This window comes from Nicotiana tabacum, chromosome 20, assembly GCF_000715075.1.
Source record: "Nicotiana tabacum cultivar K326 chromosome 20, ASM71507v2, whole genome shotgun sequence".
Taxonomy (NCBI): Eukaryota; Viridiplantae; Streptophyta; class Magnoliopsida; order Solanales; family Solanaceae; genus Nicotiana; species Nicotiana tabacum.
Genome location: NC_134099.1, coordinates 145,561,152 through 145,574,587, shown reverse-complemented (window position 1 = coordinate 145,574,587; position 13,436 = coordinate 145,561,152). Strand labels below are relative to the sequence as shown.

The following is a 13,436-nucleotide window of genomic DNA, read 5'->3' as shown; positions in this document are numbered from 1 at the left end:
CAAACTTCAATTTTTACTCCGAGCCCCTCGAGATTGGGCTTGACATGCCATAGAGGCCTTGATATCGGGCCCTCAGTATCGACCGTATACACTTTATTAAATGAGAATTTTGCAGAATCCTTTTCTACAAACCTTAGCATAATATAGGAGCTGTTTCAAGCATCTGTGCATAAAAAAACAAAGTCAGAGCTTAAGATCAATCTCAAAGTGAAGTACTCAATGAGCTTCAATGTGGCACAGTCAATCAACTTTACTCTTTTATTCACGACGATTAGAAATAGAAGTAACATAAATAGTTGGACAGAAAGAAATAACATCGGCATTAAGCAACAAAAGACTTATGAATAAGCTGAAATTCAGGTACAAACATATGTGCTTATGTTTCCAGTTTCCAGCATCCCATCACCTACACTGCCGATGGCCCCCATCCCCCCCCCCCCCTCCAAAAAAAAAAGGCACGCACAGAAAGTAAGGCAGAAAGAAGAGCAAAAGCTCAGGTCACCAAATTGAAGAAAGATGATAGAATAACACAAGCGCATATGCTTCTACAAAGATACATCTAAATTCTAGTATAGATAACCGCTGGCTTAGCTAGTCGATTGGAACTTCCACCTCTATCTTCAAGCCTGGGTTGTCCAGTATCTGAAAATAAAAGGTAGCACGTGTTCAGAAAAATATGCAACAGAACATTGAATGCTGAGAAGGAAATAAAGAATCATCACTAAGTAGTTTCATAAACCGTCAATCGCGCAGTTTATTAATAATAATGAGAGGACTACTGAGCAGAGACCCTTCAAGTTTTTTTTTTTTTTTTTTTGGTGGCAACTTCCCCCTTAAACTATGTTCTGTTGCATTATATCCTTAACTTCTAAAATGGGAGAGGGCAATAGAAGTGGTAAAATGTTTGTCAGATGATCTGTATGTGCTCCTGTTAAAGGATATCAAGATACTTAGAGCACGTTTGTATTGGCTTAAAAAAGTAGTTTTTCAGCAGAAATAGCTTTTAAGCCAAAAAGCAATAAGTTGGGATTGCCCAACTTATTGTTTTTGGCTTGTTTTAAGCAGTTTTTAACTTATTTTAAGGACTTTTTGACTTTGCCAAACACTGAAAAAAGCTAAAAAGAGCTTAAAAGCTGATTTGACCAGCTTAAAAGCCAATCCAAACACCCCCTTAATTGACGACATTTTAAAATTGAAAGAAGTTGTTTCCATCCCCACCTATGCTCCTTTTGATCCTAATTCATTGAGGACTAACAATCCTAGATGAAATCATCCAAGAGCAATAAGGAGTCCTTTGTATAGCCAGCCTCGTGCAAAACTTGGTTCAGTACTTCCTGCAAAACAAATCAGACATGGTTTAAGAATTTGTTGAATTACCAAAAAAAAGAGTCCAAGCTATGAATTTCAAATGAAATGCAGCAAAAAGGGAAATTAAAAGACGTCCTAATATTAATGGTCACAAAGCAACGTAAATGCACCAATCAGTCAGCCAAAAGTTATAGCAAATCTATGAAAAAGTAACCAACAAACAAGTACATCTAGAGGAAAGCTACGCTGCCTAAAAAATTGATCCCTTTAATCTTCCCACTTCATCACAAATAAAAAATAAAAAATAAAGAGCTCCCTAAAACTCAGAGATTCTCATTGAGGGTAGATTCTTTTAAGAGAAAAGCTAGACCTTCTAACAAGTCAAAACTACAGTAAGACAGTGAGTCACCAAAACATGTAAAGTAGAAACTAAATAGTCCATTAAGACCATTTTAGTGCCTTTATCTAAACAAAGATGTGTAGCAAGGAGAAAAAGAAGTGGACAAAGCATTGAAATAAAGCATATACTAATTGTATATTGGCGGCTTCGAATAATCATATAGAAGGAAGAAAGGCCAAAAAAGGCATTGAACTATCAATGGTAAAGAATTTACTGAAGTGATATTCCTTGTTCTTCTTTAGAAGCGCTTTAAATATCTTTTCCTCTTTTGAAAGGGTTATAATCATTTTAAAACTTTAACCAGAGTTTAATATCCCTCAAGAGACATCATGCGTTGCGAGATATCAAAAGAAATTATCTGCAATAAAACCCATTCCAGCAAAACTAACTGCTGAGAGACGAGACTAAAAACACAGTTAGATGGAGGGCCAATAGGCATTTCATTCCTAGAATGAGGCCAATCACTTAAAGTTAACCAAATCCTAGCAATATATTGTAGTAAATCACCACAACTTCAAAATCGAAAGGTACTTACACGCTGAAAAGAAATAGAAATGATTAGAAAATGTGGACATGTCTCTTTAGTATATTCTAGGCATCTAATTTAGGATTGCCATTACATATCATTTATGAGGCTGAATGGAGTCAAATATATTTCTCCTATTTCCAGAAATGGAAGCAGATAATTGCCTATATGTATCACATAACTGTTAAATTTGGCAGAAATGTTTGTCCCACATCGGTGGGAAAAGAAGAGTTGGGGGGACTTCCCCCTATAAAAGAAGGCCTAATATTTAGGATTTAAATACACCTCTCATTTGCCTTCTCATCTGTTTAAGGCATTTGTATCTTCTCTCTTTAGTATTATTTCACTTGTATTTTTGGAGTGGAATAAAATATTGGTTGTGTCCGAGGAGTAGGCAAAATTAGCTGAACCTTGTAAATTCTGGTGTTCCTTTTATTGTTGTTTTATTGTCTTATTTATTATTTGGTGGCTGTCATAATTTTTGGTATAGTAGTTGTGACTTATTCACACTATATACATTTGGCTTTCGCAACAAGTGGTATCAGAGCCAAGGTACTGTCTATGTATGCTTTGTGGTTGCAGCATAGTCTGATCTTCCACATCAGAAAAGATTTATCTTGGTAACTATGTCAAGGTTCTGTCTTAGTATGCTCTGTGGTTGCAGCTTAGTCTGATCTTCCACACCAGAAAGGAAATAATCTTGATTTGTGTCGTCAGCTATTAAATAATATTTGTGTCAAAATGGGAGACAATAAACAAGAAGAATCTACATCAAGTGTCAATAATACGTCATCATTGGCATCTTCGCTTATGACAAGAATTGTGTCAAATGCAAAATTTACGGTAGAAATTTTTGACGGATCAGGACATTTTGGGATGTGGCAAGGCGAGGTTCTAGATGTCCTTTTTCAGCAAGGGCTAGATCTTGCCATTGAAGAAAAAAGACCAGATGTTATTGGAGAAGAAGATTGGAGAATTATCAACTGTGTTGCTTGCGGTACCATTCGATCCTACCTTGCTAGAGAGCAGAAATATCCATACACAAAGGAAACTTCTGCAAGTAAATTATGGAAGGCACTGGAGGATAAATTTTTGAAGAAAAACAGTCAAAATAAATTGTACATGAAGAAGAGACTGTTTCACTTCACCTATGTTCCTAGTACCACGATGAATGAACATATCACCAGTTTCAATAAGTTGGTCACAGATTTGCAAAATATGGATACAACTTATGATGATGGTGACTTGGCTTTGATGTTGTTGGCGTCACTTCCTGATGAGTATGAGCACCTTGAAACTACTCTACTCCATGGAAATGACGAAGTTTCTCTCAGAGAAGTTTGTTCGGTTTTGTACAGCTATGAACAAAGAAAGTGAGAAAAACAAAAGGGCGGAGAAGGAGAAGCACTGTTTGTGAGGGGTCGTCCTCAAAATCAAACGAGGACAAAGAAGGGAAGATCCAAGTCAAGATCCAGACCTAACAAAGATGAATGTGCATTTTGTCGAGAAAAGGGGCACTGGAAGAAAGACTGTCCGAAGTTGAAGAATAAGGCCAAACATAACAATGGAAAGGCCATTATGGATTCAAATGTAGCTGATTGTGATGATTCAGACTTCTCATTAGTTACAACAGAGTCATCAACATCATCAGACATATGGTTGATGGACTCGGCTTGTAGCTATCATATGTGTCCCAACAGGGACTGGTTTGTGGAATTTCAAGAAGGAGAATATGGAGTCATCCACACAGCAGATAACAGCCCTCTTACCTCATATGGCATTGGTTCAATACGATTAAGGAACCATGATGGAATGATCAGAACATTAACAGATGTTCGATTTGTACCGGATTTGGAGAAGAATTTCATCTCTGTAGGAGCCCTAGAATCAAAAGGGTTCAAAATCATTGCAGAAAATAGAGTGATGAGAGTATGCTCCGGTGCACTAGTGGTAATGAAGGCTAATCGGAAGAATAATAATATGTACCGCTATCGTGGTAGTATAGTTATTGGGATAGCGACAGTGACATCCAGTGACGACAAAGAGGCAGAAGCAACCAAGCTATGGCACATGCGTTTGGGACATGCTGGAGGAAAATCCTTGAAAACTCTATCAGATCAAGGATTGTTAAAAGGAGTAAAGGCTTGCAACTTGGAGTTTTGTGAGCATTGTGTCAAAGGGAAACAGACAAGGGTTAAATTTGGTACAGCGATCCATAATACTAAAGGCATTTTGGATTATGTACACTGTGATGTTTGGGGTCCTTCCAAAACACCTTCATTGGGTGGGAAGCACTATTTTGTAACCTTTGTTGATGATTTTTCCCGAAGAGTGTGGGTGTATACAATGAAAGGCAAAGATGAAGTGCTGGGAATTTTTCTCAAATGGAAGACGATGGTGGAGAATCAAACAGGCAGGAGGATCAAGTGTATTCGCACAAACAATGGAGGTGAATACAAAAATGATCATTTCAATAAGGTCTGTGAAAATGATGGCATCGTCCGACACTTCACTGTTAGACATATACCACAACAGAATGGAGTGGCAGAACGTATGAACCGGACCTTGCTGGAGAAGGTACGGTGTATGTTGTCCAATGCTGGCTTGGGTAAAGAATTTTGGGCTGAGGCAATTACATATGCATGCCACCTCATTAATCGTCTACCATCTGCTGCTATTGATGGCAAGACACCATTTGAAAAATGGTATAGAAAGCCTGCTATAGATTATGACTCTTTACACGTGTTTGGCTCAACTGCATATTATCATGTGACAGAGTCAAAATTGGATCCAAGGGCAAAGAAGGCTATTTTTATGGGAATTACTTCTGGAGTCAAAGGATATCGCTTATGGTGTCCTATGACAAAGAAAGTAATATTCAGCAGGGATGTTACCTTTGATGAATCTGTTATGGTAAATAAGGTAACAGAAGATACCAAACAAAATGAAGGTGCTTCTAAGCAGGTGGAGTTTGAGGGAAAATTTATTTTTCCTACACAAGAAGCAGAGGAGGAAACAAATGAAGATTATCCTCTAGAAGGAGAGCCAGTAGAGGAGATTCCAACTCAGGAACCTCAACAATAACTTGAATCAATAGCAACCAGCATGCCAAAAAGAACAATAACGAAACATATTCGTCTCATAGAGACGGTTGCTTGTGCAACCTCAATTGTAGCTGATGATGTTCCTACTACTTATAAAGACGCTGTCCAAAGTTCAGAAGAAGATAAGTGGAGGATTTCCATGAATGATGAAATACAGTCCCTTCATCAGAATCATACATGGAGATTGGCCAATCTCCCGAAGGGAAAGAAAGCAATTGGGTGCAAATGGATATTCTCAAAATGAGGGAATTGATTACAATGAAGTGTTTTCTCCAGTTGTAAAACATTCCTCTATTAGAATTATGTTGGCTTTGGTAGCACAATTAGATTTGGAACTAGTTCAGATGGATGTAAAAACTGCGTTTTTACATGGAAACTTGGAGGAGGAAATCTACATGACTCAGCCAGAAGGATTCAAAGTTGCTGGAAAAGAAAATATGGTGTGCAAACTTGAAAAATCATTGTACGGATTGAAACAATCTTCTAGACAATGGTACAAGCGATTTGACGAGTTTATGTTGCGGCAAGGGTACAAGAGAAGCAAATACGATCATTGTGTGTATTTGCACAAGCTTAAAGATGGTTCCTTTGTATATCTTCTCTTATATGTTGATGATATGTTGATAGCTTCCAAGAATTCGGAAGAAATTGATAAGTTGAAGATTCAACTGAAGAAGGAGTTCGAGATGAAGGATTTGGGTGAGGCAAAGAAAATTCTTGGCATGGAGATAATTAGAGATAGACGTTCAAAGAAACTCTGTTTATCTCAAAAGGAATATTTGAAGAGAGTACTTCAACGTTTTGGCATAGATGACAAGACTAAGCCAGTTAGTACTCCACTTGCTTCCCAGTTTAAGCTAAGTACTACTATGTCGCCAATGGATGAAGCTGAACGAGAGTATATGTCAAAGGTACCATACGCAAATGTTGTTGGTAGCTTGATGTATGCAATGGTCTGTACGAGACCTGACATTTCACAAGCTGTTAGAGTTATTAGCAGATATATGCATAATCCAGGAAAGGATCATTGGCAAGCTGTGAAGTGGATTCTACGGTATATTCATAATACTGTAGATGTTGGGTTAGTTTTTGAGCAGGAAGACAATCAGTCTATAGTTGGATATTGTGATTCAGATTTTGCGGGTGATCTGGACAAACGAAGATCAACTACTGGTTATGTGTTTACTTTTGCAAAGGCACCAGTTAGTTGGAAGTCTACTTTGCAGTCAACAATTGCTTTGTCTACAACAGAGGCAGAGTATATGGCTATTACAAAGGCTGTGAAGGAGGCAATTTGGCTTCAAGGATTGCTAAAGGAGCTTGGTGTTGAACAAAAAGGTATCACAATTTTTTGTGATAGTCAAAGTGCTATTCAATTAGCGAAGAACCAAGTTTATCATGCAAGGACGAAGCACATTGATGTTCGGTACCATTTCGTACGAAAAATCATAGAAGAAGGTGGAGTCACGGTGAAGAAAATTCATACTACGGAGAATCCTACTGATATGCTGACAAAGGTGGTGACTGCGGTCAAGTTTCAACATTGTTTGGATTTGATCAACATTGTTGAAAACTGAAGATTGAAGATGAAGACACAATCAAAATTTGTTATTGAGAGAAAATTGAAGATGTGGAATTTTGCCAAGGTGGAGATTTGTTAAGTTTGGCAGAAATGTTTGTCCCACATCGGTGGGAAAAGAAGAGTTGGGGGGATTTCCCCCCTATAAAAGAAGGCCTAATGTTTAGGATTTAAATACACCTCTCATTTGCCTTCTCATCTGTTTAAGGCATTTGTATCTTCTCTTTTTAGTATTATTTCACTTGTATTTTTGGAGTGGAATAAAATATTGGTTGTGTCCGAGGAGTAGGCAAAATTAGCCGAACCTCGTAAATTCTGGTGTTTCTTTTATTGTTGCTTTATTGTCTTATTTATTATTTGGTGGCTGTTATAATTTTTGGTATAGTAGTTGTGACTTATTCACACTATATACATTTGGTTTTCGCATCAATAACTGATCATTTAGAAGGAAAACTTTTTTCTTACAGCTTTTGTTCCTTGAACTACAATTATACAACCTATTTTACCTAACAGATCGGAAATTGTTGTCAATGAGCTCTGTAAGCCATAAAGGTTCTTCACTCTCAATTATATATTCCAAACCAACCAAATCGGCTATCATAGGCTTCACCCTCCACATTTATAAAGCTAAACCTACTTCTTTGATACAAAGAATTTTGGACCTTTTGTGGTCAGTAAACCTAAGTCATTCCAACTCTACACCATAAATCCTATTGGTTCAGAATAAAGATGTGAGGTTATCTCCATAGGAAGCTTAAACTGTAAGTTGCTCGGTATTCCAAAAAGTCACAAGTGAGTTGAAAGAAGGGGAGACGAAAGATTGAAAAGAATACCACTCTTTGCTTGTCTGAAATGAATGATCCAGTTAAATCCCGAAGCATTTCTATTATGTCATTGAACCTCACTTTCCCATTGCAGTCAGAATCATATACTTTGAAGATAACTGCAACATAAAAACAGTTGACCAAGTAAGTGAAGTGGTGAGAAGACTGCCAAGGACAGTGAAAAATATGTTGCACTTTCAGTGTGATGGACTTTCCAATATGGCCGACGTAACACCACTCCTAGTTCCCCTAACACAAAACCAGATTCTAGAACGACTAACAGACAGTCATTTATTACTCCAGATAGATCATGTTGTTAATGAGAAGTGTGCTTTAAAATTCTAGCAATGATGAACTTATTAAACATATTCATTTTTGGGAAATATAATAAATGCAATAAACCTTACACTTAGCTGAATGTCCTCAGCTAGTTGATTGATTCGCAAATATCAGGTGTAACTAAAAGTGAATGATGTTTTAAAAAGCTAAAGATTCTTGATATCAAGAAGCATTTTCCTGAAGTTACAAAATAAAGCATATTAAGGATAAGCTTAATAACCAACGTTCAATTTTCTGTTGCATGCTCGCATTTGCACTGAAAGTTGACAAAAATGCCACTAAGTCCTTGAAGTTCAAGCCGTCCACCATCTTAAGTAATCTCTGGAAAGAGCCAAGCAATCATATCAAACACACAGAGCATACAAAATTATAGAAGAAGCATATCCTAATATCTTAATATATACAAAACCACAACTGAAAACAAAAACAGAAACTTATTCCCAAACCTGAGAGAGTGGATTCATTGCAAACTCCGGAACTGAAAGGAACTCATCAGCATAGATAAAACCCTCTGAATTCCTATCCAGTTGGCAGAATCTTTCATACAATGAAACTATTTCCTGCTGAGTAACTGTATTTAATGGGACATTAGATAAAGTCAACAAAAAAAATATAGAACAATGAAAGAAGTGGCAAGCCGATGGAGATACTAGCAAAGCTAAATAAGTTAGCTGGTTTTTCGCAGCAATTCAACTTTTTGTGGTTATTGTTCTTCTTCTCTAGCAACAATTTTATACAGACAACTCGATGAAATTCATTTTTTATATTTTTGGTTTAATTCTTTTGAATGTGGTCGCTAAATTTAGTATGCAGTATACATCTATTTTTATTAATTCTCTTCACTCTTTTTTATATTGAAATGATCCGTGCATCGTGGCGGTATGTATACTAATTAGTAAGTAAGGGCAAAAAAGACAACAACTACTACTATCCTAATTGGGGTCGGCTATATGAATCCTCTATATCCGTTCTGCTGTATTACGGACCACTTCATATAATACTAAATAATTTGTCTTTTAAGGCTAATAGATTCAATAGATGAATAAGAGACTTACACAGATTGTTGCAGTGCTCCTGCACATCTTCAATATCATATTGAGTTAACATTGAAGAAGCATTACCCATAGTCAAATCTCAGTGCAAACACTACAAATCCCATCACATTAGCAAAATACCCATTAGCAAATACCCATTAATCAAACTCATATTTTTAATCAAAAGAACAGATTTTTCACCAGTTAAGAATGCCAAAAAGAGAACATTAAACACAACTACAAAAAAGTTCACGAAAAGCAATGGTAAAGGGAATAAAAATATACCTCAGCTTTCCAAGATTTCTGAAACTATACTATAAAGGGTGGATGATAAAGCCAATCAAGAAGAACTGGAAAAAAAAAATTAGTGTTAATGGCAGCTCTAGAAGATTATGACATTGGATTAAGACAACTTTGTCAAGGCCGAGGAACTAAAAACAACCTTGGCTGTATTAGTGACGAGTATTTTGATGTCAATCAAATCTATCACCCCTTTGAAAACTCAACGATTCATGATATGGTGCTTCGCAGCAATGTAGAAATTGCACGGCGTCGCCTCATTTGATCTATACCTATTTTTTTTAAAACTTTTAATTTGTACCCACTTTTTGAATAACTTCAGCCCCTTTCTCCTCCTCCTCCTTCTCCTCCTTCTCCTCCTTCTTCTTCTTTTTCTTATTTCTGCTACTATTTTCTATCTAGTCTACTAGTCTAATACCCTAATAAAAGATGATCTCCTGATGCAATATGTTTTTCTTTTTTGCTTTTTTTTTTTTTTTTGCTAAAAGGTGCAATAGTTCAATATAGTATTGAAAAAAATAGTTTCTGATATGCCGTAGTTAAAGAAATTCTTAGCTTACCTTCCAGCAGGTAGTGAATATGACTGTACAACACCAATTCACACTGCAACCAATGAGGGCGATGAAATCATGGTAAATGAGCTATTAAACCATTGCGCAGATTGCTCAAAAATGCAATGCTATGCATGTTGCTATATTGAACACTCTATAGCTGAAGTTTCCCAATTACAAAGACAAAAACTTCAGCTGTAGAGCTAAAGTTTCCTGGTAACAAAGACAAAAACTTCAGCTCTAGAGCTGAAGTTTCCCGGTTACAAAACAAAAACTTCAACTCTAGAGCTGAAGCTTCCCGGTTACAAAACAAAAACTTCAGCTCTAGAGCTGAAGTTCGCCAGTTAGAAAATAAAAACTTCAGCTCTAGAGCTGAAGTTCGCCAGTTACAAAACAAAAACATCAGCTCTAGAACTGAACTTCAGGTCCGGCTACTAAAATACTGAAGTTTTGTGTGATTATCTTTGCTACTTCAGCCCCGTATGCTGAAGTTATGCGAAAAAGCGGGTACGCTTGCATTTTTTTTGGCAAAGCAGGTACAAGTTAAAATGTGATACAAAAAACGAGTATAGATGCAAATGAAGCAGCAATCGCCTCTACGTGATGAACTGGGTTGGGCTAGTTGAAGATGGATAGAAGCATCTGGGCCTCATGATGGATTGCTCTTTTGGGTTTAGAGATGGGCTTTTAACATAGAGAAATTTTCATAAAGCACTATCTTTTAGTGGTAATTAGCTATCTATAGATAACATTTGCTATATTACGGACTGTAGATACGTTTTCTGTTGTTATAAGATATTTTAGATGTATTTAAGCTACTGTATTCATGAATATAGTAGAAAAAATAGGCGTGAATCAGGGAAGTCCAACTAATCAGTTGTTGTATTCGAGTGTATTCGACTGTATTCATGGCGCGAAACATGGATTATAACTGGACAGATTATTGTATTCGACTGTATTCACGACGTGAAACACGGGATTACAGTGTTTTTAAACGGAAAGTAAATGAATTAACATAATAAACTCCTAATATAACTCAACAAACTCAATTATAACACACAAAATTTGTATTTCCAGTTATAAAAAAGATTCTCAACCGAAAAATACCCCAAGCACATAGCAATCTTCAGAGAAATTATAAAATACATCTGAATACATAAATTATATTAATTAAAAAAATATATGAATATATTCATGGCATATAACGAGACAGAATACAATGAAATACATAGAATACAGCGGGATATATTGAAATACAATGAAAAAAAGACAGTGAATACAATGAAATACATGGAATTCAGCGAGATACATTGAATTACAATAAAAAATACAATGAATACAATGAAATACATGAAAATACAGCGTGATACGTTGAAAATACATTGAAATATATTAACAGAAAATCAAGTTGCTCAGCCCCAAACTATGTCGTCTTTGTTCAAGAACAAACCCTAATTTCCGGCGAATCCGCCGTCGAGCAAAAACCCTGAATCTCACTGAGCCGAAATTCAGATCTACATAGACAGCAACTTTTGAGAGCAGCTCGGTGACAAGAGCTTTGAGCAGTAGACCATGAAGTTTTTCCAAAAGAAGACCAGTAAATTGGCTATACTATTTATGCTTTCTTCTCTTTAGTTTATCTTATTTTGCAGCGTGACTTCCTGTGAATTGAAAACGAGGATGAGAGACACGAAACGTGGGATTTCTCAGCGTTCCTTTTACCACCGTGATGAGACATCGTGAAATTGAAATCACCGTTTGTGACTAATGGTAGGTGATGTGGGTGAGAGAAATTTTGAAATTGAGCATCGTATTTTCGGGGAATGGGGGAAGAGAATGGCATGTATCAAAGTAGAGAAAGAAAGAAAGCAGTGTAACTGAATAGCGTATTTAGGGGCTTAGGAGTAGGAGGTAACCAAAATTAGATATTTTGCTATAAACATTAAAAGGTATCTATAGAATATAATTTTTTTAAATGGTATTTATTTAAAATAAATAAGGTGTTAACCTTTGCTATGGGAGGTAAAAATGTTAGGGATATAGTAGGTATGCCCTAGATCCAATCTCATATTTGATGATTCGAACATATTTTTGTGAACGTTATTTGATATAAAATATATATGGCATTTGATATTCTTTTATCATTATTATTAACTGTTTGATTAATTTGATAAGGCCCTTGATTAAATTTTGAGACTTGTCATCGTGATGGAGATCATGATAATGAGAGTGAAGTTTCTTATAATTTAATCTAAATTTGTTCTTGATCATAGGATTATTAATTTGGACATTAATAATCCGGTTAGATCAATATTTATGTGATCGTCTTTATTGGATAAAGATTAGTTGATCTCATTAACTAAATCACATAGATAGATGATACATATAGAGATATGATCATTGAACCGACTCATTGGATAATTCTTAATGGTTAGAATTACCATAAACTGTCAATAGGATATTCTCTTGAAGAATGTGATGTAAGAGTTTCCTTTGACCTGAGATCGTCATAGTAATTGACAAGTTATTTATTGTGCTTTGATACCAGACACCTATGGCCCTAGGGCGATAGTTGAAAGGATATTAGGTACGATTAAATACTTGTAGAATTAGTGATTGATCAAGACGGAATCTGTCAACTCTTGGTAATGAGTTTAAGCTCCATGTTGTCATGAATTATAAACGACCAAACTAAGACTTTGGTCAGGGCAATTGAATGAAAGAAGAACTGAGTTTCTTAGGTCATTCAGTGGTCGATTATATTTGACATGAACACATAGTTGGTCGCCTATTAGGATTTGACAATTGAACCATATCCTAGGGTGATCCAGAGCTATAAGGACAGAAGGAATTACTACATTATTCTTCTACGGGTTCTTGAGAGTAAATTGTATACTTCATGCTATCCGGTCGTTAAGAAGTGTTTCTAGACGTCACCCTTGATTAGTATATTGATGTGATCAATTTGCTACCAACTTAGTATTGAACCTATGGGGTCGCACACTAACGAGTGTTCTGGTCTTTGCTAAAGGATTAATTAACTTATTATTTGATAATTAAATTAAGGAATTTAATTAGTCAAATAAATTTAGTTATTAGTCCAAATGAAATAATATTATATTCTTTGCTAGCACAGAGGGTATGATTAATATTGTGAACAAGTTGAAGTTTTCTATTTAGAATAGAAAATTAAAATTATCTCTTGATTAAAATATATATGTAATATGTATAATTAATATTTATTTGTACGAAGTATGCATATAATATATTAATATATATAATATTAATTAATTTACCAATTTGGAATTGGAAATATAAAGTCCACAAAGGACGTATAGAATGAATCCAACATTAAGTTGGATTGACGAGAATCCAATTTTAAGTTGGAGGAATGGATTCGGCAGTCACTTTTCATGAAGACGTGATTTATCAATTTTTCATAAAATTCGATTGAAGTTTATTTTTGGAATA

At 35.7% G+C, this 13,436-nt stretch overlaps 1 protein-coding gene across 2 annotated transcripts; it reads right to left on the bottom strand.

Annotated features, from left to right (window-relative positions):
* Positions 1-446: 446 nt before the first annotated feature.
* On the bottom strand, positions 447-9,879 carry LOC107776629 (uncharacterized). 2 transcript variants are annotated; one of them, XM_075239965.1, is made up of 8 exons: positions 9,557-9,879; positions 9,400-9,464; positions 9,136-9,226; positions 8,527-8,651; positions 8,305-8,401; positions 7,751-7,860; positions 1,265-1,334; positions 447-647 (listed from the first exon to the last, which is right to left on the bottom strand). In XM_075239965.1, the coding sequence occupies exons 3-8, from the start codon at positions 9,203-9,205 to the stop codon at positions 592-594; spliced, it is 528 nt and encodes a 175-aa protein (XP_075096066.1). In that variant the 5' UTR covers positions 9,206-9,226; positions 9,400-9,464; positions 9,557-9,879; the 3' UTR covers positions 447-591. The 2 variants fall into 2 exon arrangements, with proteins under 2 accessions (XP_075096066.1, XP_075096065.1); XM_075239964.1 differs by having other exon boundaries at positions 447-642; positions 1,219-1,334; positions 9,557-9,867.
* Positions 9,880-13,436: the final 3,557 nt, after the last annotated feature.

Coding starts and splice junctions, on each gene's coding strand:
- LOC107776629 (XM_075239965.1), bottom strand. CDS start 9,205: ATGGGTAATGCTTCTTCAATGTTAACTCAATATGATATTGAAGATGTG. Junction 8,652..9,135: donor GGAGCACTGCAACAATCTGT/GTAAGTCTCTTA, acceptor CATTAAATACAG/TTACTCAGCAGGAAATAGTT. Junction 648..1,264: donor ATTGCTCTTGGATGATTTCA/TCTAGGATTGTT, acceptor CTACCTTTTATT/TTCAGATACTGGACAACCCA.